Raw genomic sequence first — 18,003 nt, forward strand, 5'->3', positions numbered from 1 at the left:
TTCAACTCTTTATTTTATGTTTTCTGACACCAATCCCCAATCTGTAATTATATCAGAGACACTGCGGGGGCTTAGACAGCACTTTCTAGATACTCTGGCTTTGTTTTCCTGTTTTATTTATTTGCTTTTATTTATTTACTTATTTATTTTTGCCTGTATCTTTAGGGCTTGAGAGTCGGTGTGTGTGTGTGTGTGTGTGTGTGTGTTCCTCCAGAGTGCCAAAAAAAAAAAAAAAAGTGCTGAAGAGTCCAAGGCAGATGAGGCTATTTTTGTTTGAAGCTGATACTTTTAGCTGAGCCACAAGTACTGCTTGGAAAGGGCTTAGGTTGTTTCCAGGGGGAGAACTCTGCAGAGAAGAGGCAAAGTTCAACAAGACAACAACAAAAAAAAAAACAGCCAGAAAATCCAGGAAAAGGAAGAGCCCTTGTCAAAACCCTCTACCAGAGTTCTCTAATCCTACCTTATTCTGCAAAGTGCCACTTGACTGGAACTTTTCATCTGCTCGATTTCTGCACCCACCATGACTGAGATCACTGCTGAAGGTACTGTTGCTTGGGGACATTATGTAAATTAACAGCCTCAGGGACTCTATAGGCTTCAGCTGGCTTCTAGTTAATTAGTTCTGTGAGTCTACACAGGATCTGCAAAAGCCAGATTTGTGTGTTTGAGGGAGCAAGGAGAGATTATCTGGAATTTTAAGTGTGGGAAGTATTTTCTGCTATGCTACAGGCCCCACTACCCTCTCCGTTATCACCTCACCTCTATAAATAGCTTAAGACAAAAATTATAATACATGTGAGGACGGAGATGGAAAAAAAATCAGAATATTATGTGTGATGTGTCAGTTTAGAGGTATGATCTGGAGCACCTTTTCTTTATAGTATTTAATATTTGAATTCGTAAATGTCTCTCTTTCCAGCTAGGGTGCACAGCTTGCTTATATGCATCGCAGATAGAAGTGCCCTGAAGAATCATAGTCACTTTACCATTGACAAATGCTCAAAGACAAAGTTAGAAATTTCAGAAAGTCAGACTAGTCTAACTTTAAAACATAAAGCATTTAACTCTTAGAAATCTAGTTATTTTGTAAACTCATTTCTTGTTTCTCTATAAGTAGTGTGTTTTATATTTATATTAGTATATTTTCTATTTATACACTTATAATAAATCTACACACTCACACACAAACACACACACACGTCTTACTAATGAAGTAATTCTTTAAAAATAATACAGTCTGGCTTTAGTTGAGGTAAAACTATGGAAGATAGGCTTAACATTCTCTCTGACAGCAATAAGTACATAAGGCAGGTGGTACTTTTGACAGTTTCCAAGTTAAATGTCATTTTGTTTTTAACGAGACTGTAAAATAGAAATCTATTTGTTTTATCTTTTGTGTGGGTAGAAATCTATGTAAAGAAAATAATTTTCCCTGCAGATTTAGGCAATATCTGTGAGGAAAAAAAAAATGCCTTGCTTGTATTAGTTACAGAGATAGCCTGTCACCACAAAGTAATAACAATATTACCGAGAGATTTCCATTTATTAGGTATTTTGTTTAGAACTTATGCACATTTCCTTTGTGAGACCTCACACTATTCCACTAAGCAGCAATTTGATGTCTATTTCACACACACACACACAAAAAAAAACCTTTTACTCAGATATTCCATGATTTCCCATTACCAAATTGTAGTCAAGATTGGGTGTCAGCTCCTTGAAGCCAGCCTGTGTTTTCTCTTTTCCATTAGAGGATATAAAATTTACTGTTTGCCAGTTTTAGTTCAGAATTTGCTAACTGAATGTAAATAATATTATAAATATATTTTTTCTATACTTTGGACATCCTGTGTCATGTTGCCCTTATGTTGGCCTTGAAAAGATCTGTCTATAAAAGTGTTCTGCTTATTCCTGTACAAGGTTTTAAGAAACCTCTGAGCATTCCTGTCAGCTTATGCTTGGAACCTAGGCTGCCACTAATTTCAGACATTGCTGGCCAATCATGCTCCTTGATTATAGTGCATGCCCTACATGCATTTGCACTTGATCCATAGCACGTTTTATTAAAGGACTGTTGTTTTGAAATAGAATTATTTGTACACAAAGGGAGTTGAAAGATGTTGTGAATCCTCTGTGGTAGGGCCCATAAAACAGCAACTGAGAAAAATCTAAGTTGACTATGTGAGCACAGCATATAGTTTTCTGGATAATGATCATTTCCCATGGTCTCGTCTTCAGAGTTGGTAGGGTCTCTACCATGTGATCATGGGTGTTGTACTTATTCCTTCTTTGCAATGATCTGTTTGTCAGAAGAAACTTAGATTGCCAGCTCAATAAATTTGTGTTGCCTGTGCTTATTACCATAGTCAATCTCCTCAGTTTTCCAAAGGATTTTACACTTTTTCTTTTCTTTGTGGTTCCCACTCTTTGTTTCTCATCTATAACAACCTTTCTTCATTCTTTCTTGTTTGCCTTTCATTAAAGAGATGTTTTGTAAAGGTCTTGTTTCTCATTGTTCTCTCAGCCTTCAGTTGTCTTTTCTTTCTTCTACTATATTTCACTTACCACCACTTTGGGGCAAATCACTGAAGAATAAACACTGCAGGAGTAGCCTCATACCATTTATCTATCTCATCTTTTACTCCCTGAATATGAAAAGCAAACACTTTGAAGATTTAGACCAAGGAACAAGGGTGATTCCTTGGATGCCTGGTATCATAATAACTCTAAGTCTTTTCTTTGGCCATTGCTAATTTTGGAAGTTCACAGGTTGACACCTTGGCTTATTTACTTCTAATACATGCCACAATTACCAAACTTACTGACTCTTTCACATATTTTTTTCTATTGATATTTCAACTTGGATAATTCATCCAATGAAAAAAAAGAAAATCATGTTCCATGTAAAATGTGTTCCAAGCATAGGCACTAGGTAAAACAGAAATCAAAGTTGAACCCCAAAGGACTTTAGGGAAACAACTTTTATTCTAACCATGATAAAGATGGTAGTGATAATACCAAGTCAATTTATATTCTGGAGTCTTAAGATAGCAGGCTTGTTAAATGCTCACTTAACCCTCTCAGCATCGACGTGAAACAGTTCTATTGCTATTTATAAAGTATGAAGCCAAGGTTTAGGAAGATTAAGAACTATGCAAGGACTGATACAGCTTCAATTCCTGTCTGAAAACAGTGAAGTTGAATCTGCCTTCTCATTGTGTGAGTTAGTTTGATATTGGGTGGCTCTTGGGTGTCTACACTAGGTATATTGAGTAGCTGAGATTAGGCTCAGGCCAGAGCAGAACCAACCAGTGTTCAGATCAGATCAGAGTCTTTAAATAGGACTCTCTTCACTTTGGAGAAACCCAGAGATTCACAGGCAAGTACCAATGTTAGCTGCCCTCTTGTGTAGACCATATGAATTTTTAATTGGGCACTGAAGATTCAGTGCTTAGGTAAAGGTTTCCTCTCAAGTTGTGTAATGAGATGTTAAATTTCTTATTTCTCTCATCCTGTACTTGAAGGCAGAAGAAGGAAAGAAATATCAAAGCCTCAAAGCAAATGGTTGACAAACCCAAACAACTGACAGATGAAACAATAGCTAGATTTGACCCTTTTATAAATTTTTACTACTTTTATTTTCTATTTTTAATTTAATTTAATATTTATTTATTTATTTATTATTTTTATTCATCTGTTTACAGTCCACTGTCCACTCTCCCTGGAAGAGAGGGATTTAAAAAAAGATAATTGGAAAGAAGAAAGACAGAAAAGAAAGAAAATAAATCAGCCTCAATAAGTAGATAAGTAGACAGATTAGGAAAGTTCATAATTGATGCTATATGAACCACCATAGTACAAGCCAATAGAAAGAGATACTAAGGAGAAGAAGGCATTGAAACAAGGGCCAATCTATTCCTAGATTGTGTGGCACTAGTGGAATATGAATGAAGCAATCTTAAAAAAAAATAGCTTGTGGTGGGAGTATTGATTATTTGACAAACTAGCTGCTTGCTGAAACTTAAGGAAATGCTCTTCTGTGCCAAGTGAGATGACCACATCAGGATATGATTTTAAACTATTATTATTTGGAGATGCAGGATAAATTTTATGTGATGTAGATGCTATTTGTAGTTCCAAACAGTACTCCTTAGGCAAAATGTGAATGTCAGTGTGTTAAGACAGAATATATGCTGAACAATCTACAGAAAAAATTAGTCTCATTGTTCTAATTCTGTGAATATATAGTTATTTCACAAATAAGGGATTTAGATGAAGAGTTAATGTGTTTAGTAATGTAACTTTTAATAAAAGTTTACTTCCTTTTATAAGGTAACTGATGCAGTAAGGCAGACTGACTTAGTTCAGTTGGCTGAAACTGCTTTATTGGAACGGGGAGGATCTCAAATCTTTCTAAGGTTATGAAGACTGAACTCAGTGAGAGTGGATGAGGGACATCTATTTATACAGAGCTAGATACCAGGAAGTTACAGTTTGGAAGTTACAGTTTGTTTTGGGTGGTTTAACTAGGCATGGGGTAGGTTGCTTACATACCCATGTGTATTGTTCCTATAAGTAGAGCAGAATGGTCAGGCTGAGGCTAAGTTTAACATAGTCTATGGCAGTGGTTTTCAACCTTCCTAATGCTGAGACCCTTTAATACAGTGTCTTAAAGTTGTGATGACCCGCAACCATAAAATTATTTTCATTGCTACTTTTTAACTGTAATTTTGCTACTGTTAGGAATTGTAATGTAGTAAGTATATACAGGATATCTGATAGATGACCCCTCTCAGGGTCACAACCCACAGGTTGAGAACTACTGGTCTATGTTGACATGTGGGTTAGTGATATCACTTTGAAAGGAGAATTCAGAGGTGGTTATCATTTTTCAGTTAAATTTTTAATGTTGAACTTCGTTCTGCTTATTTAGAGCTTAGTGAGAATATTATAACATTATTATTTCTTTTTTCCCTTTCAATAAAGAGTAATCCTTTGGGGACAAATGAACAAAAATGCATATGTTAGACATAACACAGTTTTAAAGCACACTCTAGAGAAAAATCTTTTTCTAGCATCTGACATCACAAAGCAATGTGAAATTTGAAATTGGCTCCCTGACTTAAAGTTCTAGGAGGATCTATCAAAGTTAAGGTAATTTTGCTCTGCTGCCTGCTTTGGCTGATATAATTGACATTCAGCTTCTGATAGGAAAAGCTAAGTTGCATTGCCCCAAGTGGGTTAAGCAGAGATAGGTGTAGTTGCTAGTCCAGATAGTAATTTCCATATTCAAAGGAAGCTGAGTTTCTTTGTAAGTACATGATGGATGCAGTCCTGTCCCCAGGATCTGAGCTCTTCTCTGTAAAGATCAAACATCTCCACACCTCTCTGCCTGAAGTCAGTATGCCAGAGACACAGAATTTATGATTTTACTTGATGCTTTGGTATGTAAATGAACTTTTTCCTCACAAACTGCACAACCCATATCACAATGTGCTCATTATCTGTTGCAGGTTAGGGTATAATCTTTTCATTCATGTGGAGAATGACAATATGCATCAGGCAATCCACACTTTGCAAGATAAAACTGCATTTATTCAGAAGCATGAGGCTAGACCCATCTCGAAAAGTTTTGTATGTGGTGCTTCCTCCTAGTAGCCTTCTCCCTCTCCCTTTTCTGACATTTGTTAACGCTAAGTGGAGAAAATTTAAGCAAAATGGAAAATCTGCACTTTACTAATGTTGAAGATTTACTAATATAAAAACGTTTTCAGACAATGTATTTTTGACAAGACGTCCCAGAAAACTTTATTACTGTCTTTTAAAATAAAATAAATCCATCTTTGTGGGTCAAAAATGGTGTCCAGGGCTCAGCAAAGTTTGACTGGGGGTTCTCCATGCCACCCCAGCACACGGGCATCTGGCTGTGAGAAGCCGCAGGACTCTGCTCAGGAGGTGGGGTAGTGCAGTCTGACATCCCCCAGGAACTTCCAGATTTGGGTAGGGGTCTCTGGGCCTCCACTGAGGCTAGGAATGGCAGGTCCTACTTCTCCTGGGTAGAACCTCTGGAGCAGGGGCTCTGGCCTAGGGCCAAAGTAAAGAGAGCTCTGGCTGGGTCCCTCAGGGAGGAGAGTCCTTGTCTTGCTTGGTTTGTAGGAAGCCACATCTGGGAACACAGAGAGGCCTCTGGCGGGAGGTTAGGCCATTGCTCCAGCACAGTGGATCCCGATGAGACAGTCCATGGTTTTAAGGTGTTTATTGTAGAAAGACATAAAGAGGGAGAGAGTAGAGAAGTAGAGAAGAGCAAGGGGGAACCAGGAGTAAGAGAGTAAGAGAGGGAGGAGGGTGCGAACAGCCCTTTTAATAGTGGGCTGTGCCTACATGGCTGTTGCCAGGTAACTGTTGGGGGGAGCATACCTGGTTGTTGCCAGGTAACAGTGGAGGGAGAGTCAGACAGAATACCAGGAGCTTCGGACGTTGCCTATGTGACTGATGGCCACAGAATTTTGGAGCTGGGGCCTCCTCTCAGGAGCCTAGTCTCTAGGAACATGTGTCAAACTTCCTTCTGTCCTTTGCAGATTAATCTGCTGGGTCTCTGGGGTTTAACCTAGCTCGACCAGAAAACAGGCTGCCTTTCATGGTCCCACACATCTTGTCAGTGAGAGAACATTTTGTTTGAGGTAAAACTCGTGATATAATCTGGATTGAAGATTCAAATACAAAGGAGTGTGTTGGCATTCATCATTAGGGCTAAGACTTTTGACCAGAACTTTTCTTTAACACACATAATTGGCTGGGAAAACAAGAGCACACTACATCATCTGTAAGTGACTACAGTTTGGTGAACTGCCAATCTCGAGAATCAATATATACAGCTATATAACTCAATTGTTCTCCTTCCTGATGGTCAGAAGAATCCAAACAGCAATATAAAACCAAAGTTCATGGACAAGGATCAGTGACTGCCATAAAAGAGAAAAGTCATGGTTAAAACTTGTTCTTAATTGAAAGGATACACACACACACACACACACACACACACACACACACACACATATATATATATATATATATATATGATAAATAATTCCATCTATAGATCTTTGACATTCTAGGATAATTCACTTACTGCTGAGTTGATACTTTTTATTGAATCTTGGTCATGAATTTTATGTACAGCTAGAGGAGATGCATTTTCATTGGCAACTGAAGTAAAAACATTTGTCATAGGACATTCTGTCACAGGTTTAGGATAATGAGTACCCGATCATAAACTTCACCATGAATTTGACTTCATAAAAGTTCTTTTAAACAGTGGTTTACAACATTCCTAATGATGCAAGCCTCTAATACAATTCATATTCAAGTAACCCCCAACCATAAATTATTTTGTTGCTACTTCATAATCGTAAATTTACTATTGTTATAAATATAATGTGATGTCTGTGTTTTCTGATGCCTGTGAAAGCGTCTTTCAACCCGAAGGAATTGACAATCCACAAATTAAGAATCACTGTTTTAAAATATCTAAAAGAAGAACATATACTGGAGATAAGAATAGTTGCTCATAGCTTTAAGGAAACTTGAATCAAACTACTCAACTATAGAAAATGCCAACCTTAATTTCCCCCCATGTTGATGCAAAAGATTGCTTTAAAGTCATTTCAAAGGATTAGAATGTTAGAAATGTTATAAAGACATAATATTAGCAACATCAAAGCCATTATACAAATACAGACATCTATTTTAAAGATTAGACAATTATTTGGATAAAATAAAAATTTTCTTAAATATAAATGATTTATCTTCCTTCATCTGTTATTGAAAACTTTATAGTGGTGAGCAGCAAACAAAAATGTTACCTGTAAAGAAACACAAGCAAGAGATTCACAAGCTAAAGGAAATGGCACATTTTGCCCTCAAGGAAAAAAAAAATCAGTGAAAGGTGATGGCTTACTTTCTGTGCCCTTGAGCTAATGACTTGGGAAGTGATAACATAATTTGAAAAGAAGCATAGGAGGAAACAGCTGTGCTTGGGAAACAGAAAGAAGACTGTTTGCAGGATTTCCAGGTATAGTTTTACAGAAGCTACCCAACACAGTTGAGGGACAATTACCTTTTTTGACCACAGTCTCCTTTATCTTTGAAATATAACCACAATAAGAAATGTGCAGTAAAAGCATAGAGAAACTCAGTTAAATCAAGCATTAGGTAACACTGTGTTAGAGATCAAAATGCACTGACACTTAAGGGTAAAAAAATTTGTTGTGATTGTCGATACATACATACATCAGTGGATTTATCGTTAGAAAGTTTTGACCTGTCACAGTTGTTATTGGTCCAAAGAAAACTTTGAAGAAATACAGCTTTTTTTTGGTTTCACATCACTCCTGAGTGCTGGATAGAAACCATTACATGCCTATTGTGAAAACTCAGGGAGAAACAATGATTTATGGTAATAATCATGGAGTTTCTACATGTATGGCTTCTGTGAAGTCTTCAGTGATTAACATCCTCTTTTATACTTCATTGGGACCATCCACATAAGGACTACATAAGAAGACGTAGGTTATGAGAGAGTTACCATTTCAAATGCTTGGGAGAGCTGCTGCTGACTTATGTAGACGAATTACAGAACACTGGGGGCTGGATTGCTAGCACCATATAATTCAGCTCAGTGCTTTTGAAAAACAAAAGGCTGACAACCTTTGACAAATAATGTAGTTAAGCATCCTTAGCAGGTATCACTTAGTTCAAAATAACTTTTTTAATCTGCCTAAAATTACTAATTACCCAAATATTATTATTATATTGCTGTCAAACTATGAAAACCTGTGCTTTCTTGGGTGCTGCCAAAGTATTTTCTCACTTCTAGTCTCAGCGCCACACACTGTCAATCCTATAAAATGACCAAATGCAGATAGGAACTCATCTATACACATTTCTAGCTCTTCTGCACATTAGATCAGTGTACATAGCCTAACAAGTCTTGTGAAGCCTAGAAACTAGAAGAGGATTCCTTTTGACTTTGTTCTTTCTTTGCCTCTTAGCATCTTCTCAGTAACTGCAGTGCTTTCTTAGAGAATGACATGGGAAATTATTTTTCTGTGAGCTTTGGCTACATAGTGTGTTAAATCTTCATTGTAAAATAAAATAATTTATTTTTTCATTTATATCTCTATAAAAATATAGGTAATAAAACACTTGTTATAAGTTCAGAAGTATTAGTCAGTATAGCTTTATTTCTTAACTTAAACTAAATGTTTTTTTTTAATTATGTACAGTAAACAATAATCATATTAATGGTATACAAGGAAGTATCTAAATACATGTATAACTTATTTAAGTCAATTAACACATATACACACATGCATATATCATTATTTATCCTTTCTGTATGGTGAAAATACTAAAATCCCTATTTTAAAACATTTGTGAATGATATAGGCACAGACTTTTAAATTAATCAAATATATTATTCATTAAGCAGTGTTGAGGTGGACAGGCACATAGCCAGTAGCTCTGTCAAGACACTATGTCTAGCATGTCTGAAAATGTATTTTTAGGTGTCTGACCACACGTTGCCTCTTACCTCGGAGCCACTTATGAATCCAGGTTCTGTTTCCTTAACCCTCTCTTAACTCAATGCTGGTATTGAGTCATGCACTTCGTGTGCAGTTATAGTTGTGTTTTTTTCTTGCTTATAAAATTCACAATCCAACCATAAAACTTTCTTTTTAGGTGGAGGTAGCCATTTTAATGAACAATGCTGATTCCCATTCTTCTCTTCTCTTCTCTTCTCTTCTCTTCTCTTCTCTTCTCTTCTCTTCTCTTCTCTTCTCTTCTCTTCTCTTCTCTTTTTTCTCTTCTCTTTTCTTTTTCTTCTCTTTTCTTTTTCTTCTCTTTTCTTTTACTCATTTGGTTTACCATGATTATTTCATCAATTTATTTCTTTCATGGTGATTTGTCCAATGATAAAGGAGTGCATTCAGTAGAGGGAAGAAATTGTCATTTTGCATACATAAATCAAGCCTATATATTATCATTAAAATCTCATTGAAAAACACTGGGAAAGGGTGATTTGGGTGCTATCTACTAGTAATGCCCCAATGAAGTGTCAGAAAAAAATAACTTAGTCCTACTGTATATTCAAAAATGGGTGTTTGGAGGAAATTGGAGAGAACAATAGGATATAAACAACATCTCAGAGATGAAGAATTAATCTTTATAATAATGAATCCTCACAGAGGCTTTTTATGCAGCAACTCAACCATTGCCAAATAGAAGGCATAAGACTAGATTCAGATCATTCAACATTTAATAATAGCCTTGTTAATTGCTGACTAGCATTGTGCTTGAAGCTGGGCCACCAACAGTAAGGAAACAAGTCCTACTCTCAGGCCATTCCAGCTGCAGTTGAAACACAGCTGTCTAAGGATAAAATGTCTCATGCTCTTGGTTTCTGCATATGCCACCATTCCTGGTTGATGACTGTAGCCCATCACTTCCATATTTTATTACTTTTTCTTGATCTACCCACTAATTTAACTAGAATTCAGAGCTACTTATTACAATGTGACCCTCATTCACAGCCAAGCAGCAGTTACTCAGTTTCCATCACCTCTCTTCTCCTAGTTGCCAACATCAGAAGTTTCATATAACCCTTTCTCTGGTCATTTTGTTAGCTTTAACTTTCAAATGGACCATCCTGTGTCTATGTTAAAGGATGTCTTTTTGAGGCAAAATGCTCAACTCTGCCTCACTGAGAAAGGGAGGAATAAATGAGATATTAATAATTTTCATTGTTTTTAAAATTAGAGAAAAAAATTAAACTGAAAAAAGTGATGTTTTGAAGTATAAGAGCTTTGGGGGTGGGTAGGTGTTCAATTGGGATGCAATTGTTATAATGCATGTATAACTTATGGTTAAAATAACACTAGAAAATTATAAGTAATATATAATCTTCTTGATTAGAGAGTCAAAAAGCATAACCCCCAGGAGAGCAGCATAAGCAGAAACAATGGAGCTAGAGACTAGTACAAAGTAAGTTTATTCGCCTCTGAATCAGATTTACATGGTAAGGCCAAACATATTTGGAAGATATTTCAATAATAACTACAATGATCTTGAATATACACAGATTTTTTTGTCTTCTCATCATAGATTAATGAATTATATGAATGCTTGCATGCTGAATGCAAACATTATGTCCAGTCATATGAGGGCCCCATCCTTCATCAATTTTGCTATATATGGGGTAGCTGGGTATGTACTTCTGGAAGAAATTCCTATAGATAAAGAAAATTAGTGATATTTTCAGTGAGAATTCAAATCTTGCTTATAGTAAAAAGGGTTAAAATTCACCTATGACATTAATAGAAAATTTCACAATGGATTTATTACTACCTATAGTAATAATTCTTTTTCCATGAACAATGAGACTCCGAAGATGACCAATATGAGAAAACATAAACAAAAAGCTTAGAACTTTTGTTTTGGAAAAGAGGAAGGAACACAAACTCAAGAGTTCAATACATGCACACTGAATCTGATTAGATTTCTCAAATCAACCCTTCCTTTTCTGTCCCAGAGTACTATTTTAGACTATGTAACATTTAGATTGTATTTTTGCATTATTTACTCTCAGTTAATATTTTTCCTAGTCTAGTTTAACTTCTATAAAATCATATTTGGACATCTGTATATGACATTATATTTTTCAAAAATGGCTGCAGCAAAATTTTCCACCTCATTTTCTCATCTCTCACAAAATGGCATTTTTCTCTTCTATATTGAAAGATATACTTGCCCTCTTCAGAAATTTGGGAAGATCTGTGTCACAACTTCGAAAAGCAAATTAGAGTAAAATTAATTCCAAGGCTATACTCTAAAGAATGTAAAAATGTAAGCATGTCTACGTATTGCTTTCCTAGAGCGTTTGCTTCTCAAACAATACCTTTACAAGGTCAAATAACCTCTAAAGATGCCTATGTGAAAACACCAGAATTTTGGAACATGTACCCTACAGAGCATTCAGCCAACAGCCAGTATCAACTTAGGTTGTTTAGTCTCAGGGAGCTCTAGGCGTACTGATTAGTTCATATTGTTGTTCCTCCTATGGGGCTGCAAACCTCTACAGCACCTTGGGTACTTCCTCTAGCTCCTTCAATGGGGACCCTGTGCTCAGTCCAATGGATGTCTGTGATCATCCACTTCTGTATTTGTAAGGCACTGACTGGGCCTCTCAGGAGGGAGCTATGTAAGGCTCCTGTCAGCAAGCTCTTGTTGGCATCCACAAAAGTGTCTGTGTTTGGTGATTTTATATGGGATGGATCTGCAGGTGGGGCAGTCTCTTGATGGTCATTCCTTCCATCTCTGCTCCACACTTTGTCTCTGTAACTACTTCTATGGGTGTTTTGTTCCCCCTACTAAGAAGGAATGAGGTATCCACACTTTGCTCTTCCGAGTTTCATGTGTTTTTGCAAATTGTATCTTGGGTATTTCGAGCTTCTGGACTAATATTCACTTATCAGTGAGTGCATATCATGTGTGGTTTTTTGTGATTGTGTTGCCTCACTCAGGATGTTATCCTCCAGATCCATCCATTTGCGTATTTTATAAATTCATTGTTTTTAATAGCTGAGTAGTACTCCATTGTGTAAATGTAACACATTTTCTCTATCCATTCCTCTGTTGAGGGACATCTGGGTCCATTCCAGCTTCTGGATATTATAAATAAGGCTGCTATGTACATAATGGAGCATCTGTCCTTATTACATGTTGGAGCATTTTCTGGGTATATGCCCAGGAGTGGTATTGCTGGATCCTCCGGTAGTACTATGTCCAGTTTTTTGATGAACCATCAGACTGATTTCCAGAGTGGTTGTACCAGCTTGCAATTTTGCCAGCAATGGAGGAGTGTTCCTCTTTCTCCACATCCTCCCCAGCAACTGCTCTCACCTGAGTCTTTGATATTAGCCATTCTGACTGATGTGAGGTGAAATCTCAAGTTTTTTTTTGCTTGCCTTTCCCTGATGACTAAGGATGTTGAACATTTTTTTCAGGTGCTTCTCAGGCATTCAGTATTCCTCAGTTGAGAATTCTTTGTGCTCTGTACTCCAATTTTTAATAGGGTTATTTGGTTCTCTGGAGTCTAACTTATTGAATTCTTTGTATATATTGGATATTAGCCCTCTATCAGATTTAGGATTGTTTAAGATCATTTCTCAAACTGTTGTTGGCCTTTTTGTCTTATTGACAGTGTCCTTTGCTTTACAGAAGCTTTGTAGTTTTATGAGGTCCCATTTGTCAATTCTTGATCTTACAGCACAAACCATTGATATTACTTTCAGAAAATTTCCCCCTGTGCCCATTTTCTTCTGTATAAGTTTCAGTGTTTCTGGTTTTATGTGGAGGCCCTTGATCCTCTCAGACTTGAGCTTTGTACAAGGAGATAAGAATGGATTGATTCACATTCTTCTCCATGCTAACAGCAAGTTGAGCCAGCACCATTTGTTGAAAATGCTGTCTTTCTTCCACTGGATGGTTTTAGCTCCCTTGTCAAAGATCAAGTGACCAAAAGTATGTGAGTTCATTTTTGGGTCTTCAGTTCTATTCCATTGATCTCCTTGTCTGTCACTGCCCCTCTACCATGCAGTTTTTTTTTTCCCCCAATTGCTCTGTAGTATAGCTTGAGGTCAGGGACAGTGATTCCACCAGAAATTCTTTTATTGTTGAGAGTAGTTTTTGTTATCCCAGATGAATTTGCAAATTGTTCTTTCTAACTCTGTGAAGAATAGAGTTGGAATTTTGATGGGGATTGCATTGAATCTGTAGATTGCTTTTGGCAAGGTGGCCTTTTTTACTATATTAATCCTGTCAAACGATGAGCATGAGAGATCTTCCATCTTCTGAGATATTCTCTGGATTCTTTCTTCAGACACTTTAAGCTTTTATCATACAGATCTTTCACTTCCTTAGTTAGAGTCACACCAAGGTATTTTATATTATTTGTGACTAATGTGAAGGCTGTTGTTTCCCTAATTTCTTTTTCGGCCTGTTTATTCTTTGTGTAGAGAAAGGCCACTGATTTGTTTGAGTTAATCTTATATCCAGCTTCTTCACTGAAGTTGTTTATCAGTTTGAGAGGTCTCTGGTGGAATTTTTCAGGTCTCATATATATGTATACTATCCTATTATCTGCAAATAGTGATATGTTGACTTCTTCCGATCCAATTTGTATCCTTTTGATTTCTCTCTCTCTCTCTCTCTCTCTCTCTCTCTCTCTCTCTCTTCTAATTGCGCTGGCTAAGAATTCAAGTACGTTCCTCACATTTTTTGATAACTTTTGATTTAAAGTCGATTTTATTTGATATTTGAATGGCTTCTTCTGCTTGTGTCTTGGGACCATTTGTTTGGAAATGTTTTTTCAGCCTTTTACAATGAGGTAGTGTCTTTATTTGTCATTGAGGGAAGTTTTCTGTATGCAGAAAAATGCTCAGTCCTTGTTATATATTAAGTCTGGTAATCTTGGTTGTTTTACTGGAGAATTGAGTCCATTGATGTTAAGAGATATTAGGGACTAAGGATTGTTGCTTCCTTTTATTTTTGTTGTTAGAAGTGAAATTATGTTAGTGTGGCTTTCTTGGTTTTATTGTAAGAGGATTAATTTTTGCTTTTTCTTGGGTTTAGTATCCCTCCTGTGTTTGAGTTTTCCATGTAGTATCCTTCAAAGCACAGAATTTGTGGAAAGATATTGTTTAAATTTTGTTTTGTCATGGAATATCTTGGTTTCTCCATTTATGGTAATTGAGAGTTTTGCTGTGTATAGTAGCCTGGGCTTCCATTTTTGTTCTCTTTGGGCCTGTATGACACCTGCCCAGCATCTTCTGTCTTTTAGAGTCTCTGTTGAAAAGGCTGGTGTAATTCTGATAGGTTAGCCTTTTATGTTACTTGACATTTTTCCCTGACCACTTTTAATATTCTTCCTGTGTTCAGTATAGTTAGAATTTTGATTATTATGTGTCAGGAGCAATGTCTTTCCTGGTCCAATCTATTAAGCATTCTGTAGGCTTCTTATATGTTTATAAGAACATATAAGAAAGGGCATCTCTTTCTTTAGGTTATGGAAGTTTTCTTCTATAATTTTGTTGAAGATATTTACTTGCCCTTTAAGTTGGGAATCTTCACTCTCTTCTATACTTATTATCCTTATCTTCTCCTTGTGTCCAGGACTTCCTGAATGTTTTGGGTTAGGACCTTTTTGCATTTTTGCATTTTACATTTAATTGACTGCTGTGTCAATGTTTTCTATGGTATCTTCTGCACCCGAGATTCTCTCTTCTATGTCTTGTATTCTCTTGGTGGTGCTTGCATCTATGACTCCTGATTTCTTTCCTAGGTTTTCTAGCTCCAAGGTTGTCTCCTTTATGATTTCTTTATTTTTCTATTTCCATTTTTACATCTTAGGTAGTTTTGTTTCCTTTTCCTGTGTAGTTGTGTTTTCCTGTATTTTTTAAGGGATTTTTGTGTTTGCTCTTTAAGACCTTCAACCTGTTTACCTGTGTTCTTCTGTATTTCTTTAAGGGAATTTTTTATGTCCTCCTGAAAATCTTCTATAGTCTTCATGAGATGTAATTTCTTATCAGAATCTTGATTTTTAGGTTTGTTAGGGGTATCCAGGGCTTGTTGTGGTGGGAGAACTGGGTTTTGATAATGCCAAGTAGCATTGGTTTCTGTTGCTTATGTTCTTTTGTTTGCCTCTCACCATCTGGTTATCTCTGGTGTTAGCTGGCCTTGCTGTCTTCCACTGGAACTTGTCATTCCTGTGAGCCTGGATGTCACCATTCCTGGTGGTCAAGCTTTCTCTTGATAGGATTAGTTTGAGATATAGTCCAGGGTCAGCTGCTGAGCACAGAGAGAAACCTGAAGGATAGTGTCCCTGTCTGCTCTGAGATTCCTAAGTCCACTGGGCCCCAGGAAGGACCCACCTAGGCCAGGTCTTGGGGTGGTAGTTGTGGTCTCACTTGTGATCTTGGGTGTGTCAATACTCCTGGGGGACCAGTTTTCTCAGGATGAGATTGGGGTACAGAGGGCTGTGGCACAGAATCAGCTCCCAGGCACAAATAGAAACCAGAAGGGCCAGTTTTCCTTCTATAATTTTTTTTAATGAATATATATTTTTATTCTTGTGTCAATTATTTGCAATTAAATATAATGTAATATATAATGTTACAAAATTTAAATGTAAACAAGAAAATTATTTAATATAGACTAAGTATAAAATCATGTGATTAAATCGTTTATAGAATTGTCCATCACATCAAATAATATTTATATAAATAATTCCACTTACTCTCAAAAATTTTGAAGTATGCAATACTTTATTATTAACTATCTTCCTGATGCTGTTAAGTAGACCTCAAAAGAGAAGAACAGTTCCTGGTGTCCCCAGGAGATTTGGGAGCTTCTGCCCATCACCTTCCTTTAGTCCACCCACGAGCCTCTCTTATTGCCATTCTTTTCTTTCCTTATATGTATTCAGTTGTTTTGAATACTATATATAAGTGAAAATATGTGGCATGTGTATCTGGCTTATTTTAGACAGGATGCTGAGAAAGCTGACACAAAAAAAGGAGTCCCCTTTTCATGGTCACAGGGCTCATCACTAGGTAGCTAATGATAAAGTCTTCATTAATCAGGATGGTTCTGCAGAAATGTATGTTTCCTTTTCTTGTAAGATAGAGGATTACTCAGTAATTTACAATGGTTGGTAATAACTAGTGGAAACAGTTGCTTTAAGGTGTGTATGTGTGCAAGTTCATGAATGTGTATATGGTTTCTACCTACAGATATTTGAATACTTTAAAAGGGCAGGTTGTAGCTTGTGCATACTTATTATTCTTTTTAAAATTTCCACAGAGTTAGCATGAATGTCATTTGATTTAATGAATATTTCTTAACTGCAAACTGAAGCCTGTTCTACAATAAGAGACACACAATATGTAATATACACTGTTCACCCAACCTGGATTATAAATTATACTTCCCTAAAAGGCTCTTAGTTCTCATTCCAGGATATTTTGTACTTCTTTCAAGTAGGTATTCTTCATCTCCTGCAGCTTCCACATAGCAGGAAGCTATGAACATTTTCCTTTTGAGGACAGCCTATTAATTGAAATCCGACTCTGCTGTAGTTAAAAAAAAATATCAGGTCAGAGATGAATTTCATGGAACTCACAGACATGTCAGCAAAATGTGATCTGTTTGAGGTTGATGAGGGATGTGTGATCACTCTGTTTGCTGTTCAACCCAAAATAAATATGCCTGTCTTTTATATTCAAACTAGGAGACATTCTTTCCTGTAGAATTTCCAAACTATTCTCATATGAACTTCCTACCGATTTTCAACTTTAAGCATAGCTTAAACACTTTCCAATTAGTATCTGGGACACATGATAAAGTATAGTTGTTGATGTAATAAAAGTTAGAAAAAAGTTGTAGTTAAATACAAATAAAGTTAAATTTGAAAGAAAGCCAAAATTCTGATAAGTTTATCTGAAAACTTCAGATGTTTGTGACAGAATGCTTAGAATTTTGATAATGAATATTGAAAGCTAGTACAGAATTCAAAACCATAAGGAATAGAGCAGAAGTACACATGATGAAAAATCATATACACACAATATATATTCATAAAATCCACTTAGCAAAATGATTATGTGAGGCACACATATTGTTGGTTTAAAAAACAAAATGCAAAAATAAATAACTTTTTAAAATATTGAGTTTCTTCATTAAACAGTATATAGAATGCATGAAGAGAAAATATTTGCTATAATTTTCCATTTTAAATTTTCTTTCTCTCTTTCTTTCTTTCTTTCTTTCTTTCTTTCTTTCTTTCTTTCTTTCTTTCTTTCTTTCTTTCTTTCTCTTTCTTTCTTTTTGTTTGTTTTTGTTTTCCAGACAGGGTTTCTCTGCGTAGCTCTGGCTGTCCTGGAACTC

The 18,003-nt window shown here is 36.2% G+C and overlaps 1 protein-coding gene across 1 annotated transcript in view; it reads left to right on the plus strand.

Annotated features, from left to right (window-relative positions):
- The first annotated feature begins 208 nt into the window (after positions 1-208).
- Positions 209-18,003, plus strand: part of LOC110303552 (triadin) — a 130,692-nt gene continuing 112,897 nt past the window's right edge. Inside the window, exon 1 of the mRNA XM_021174666.2 lies at positions 209-542. Within this exon, the coding sequence (XP_021030325.1) occupies positions 521-542 (22 nt within the window). The 5' untranslated portion in view covers positions 209-520. The remainder of the gene's footprint in view (positions 543-18,003) is intronic.

The sequence above is a fragment of the Mus caroli genome, chromosome 10 (assembly GCF_900094665.2).
Source record: "Mus caroli chromosome 10, CAROLI_EIJ_v1.1, whole genome shotgun sequence".
Lineage (NCBI taxonomy): Eukaryota > Metazoa > Chordata > Mammalia > Rodentia > Muridae > Mus > Mus caroli.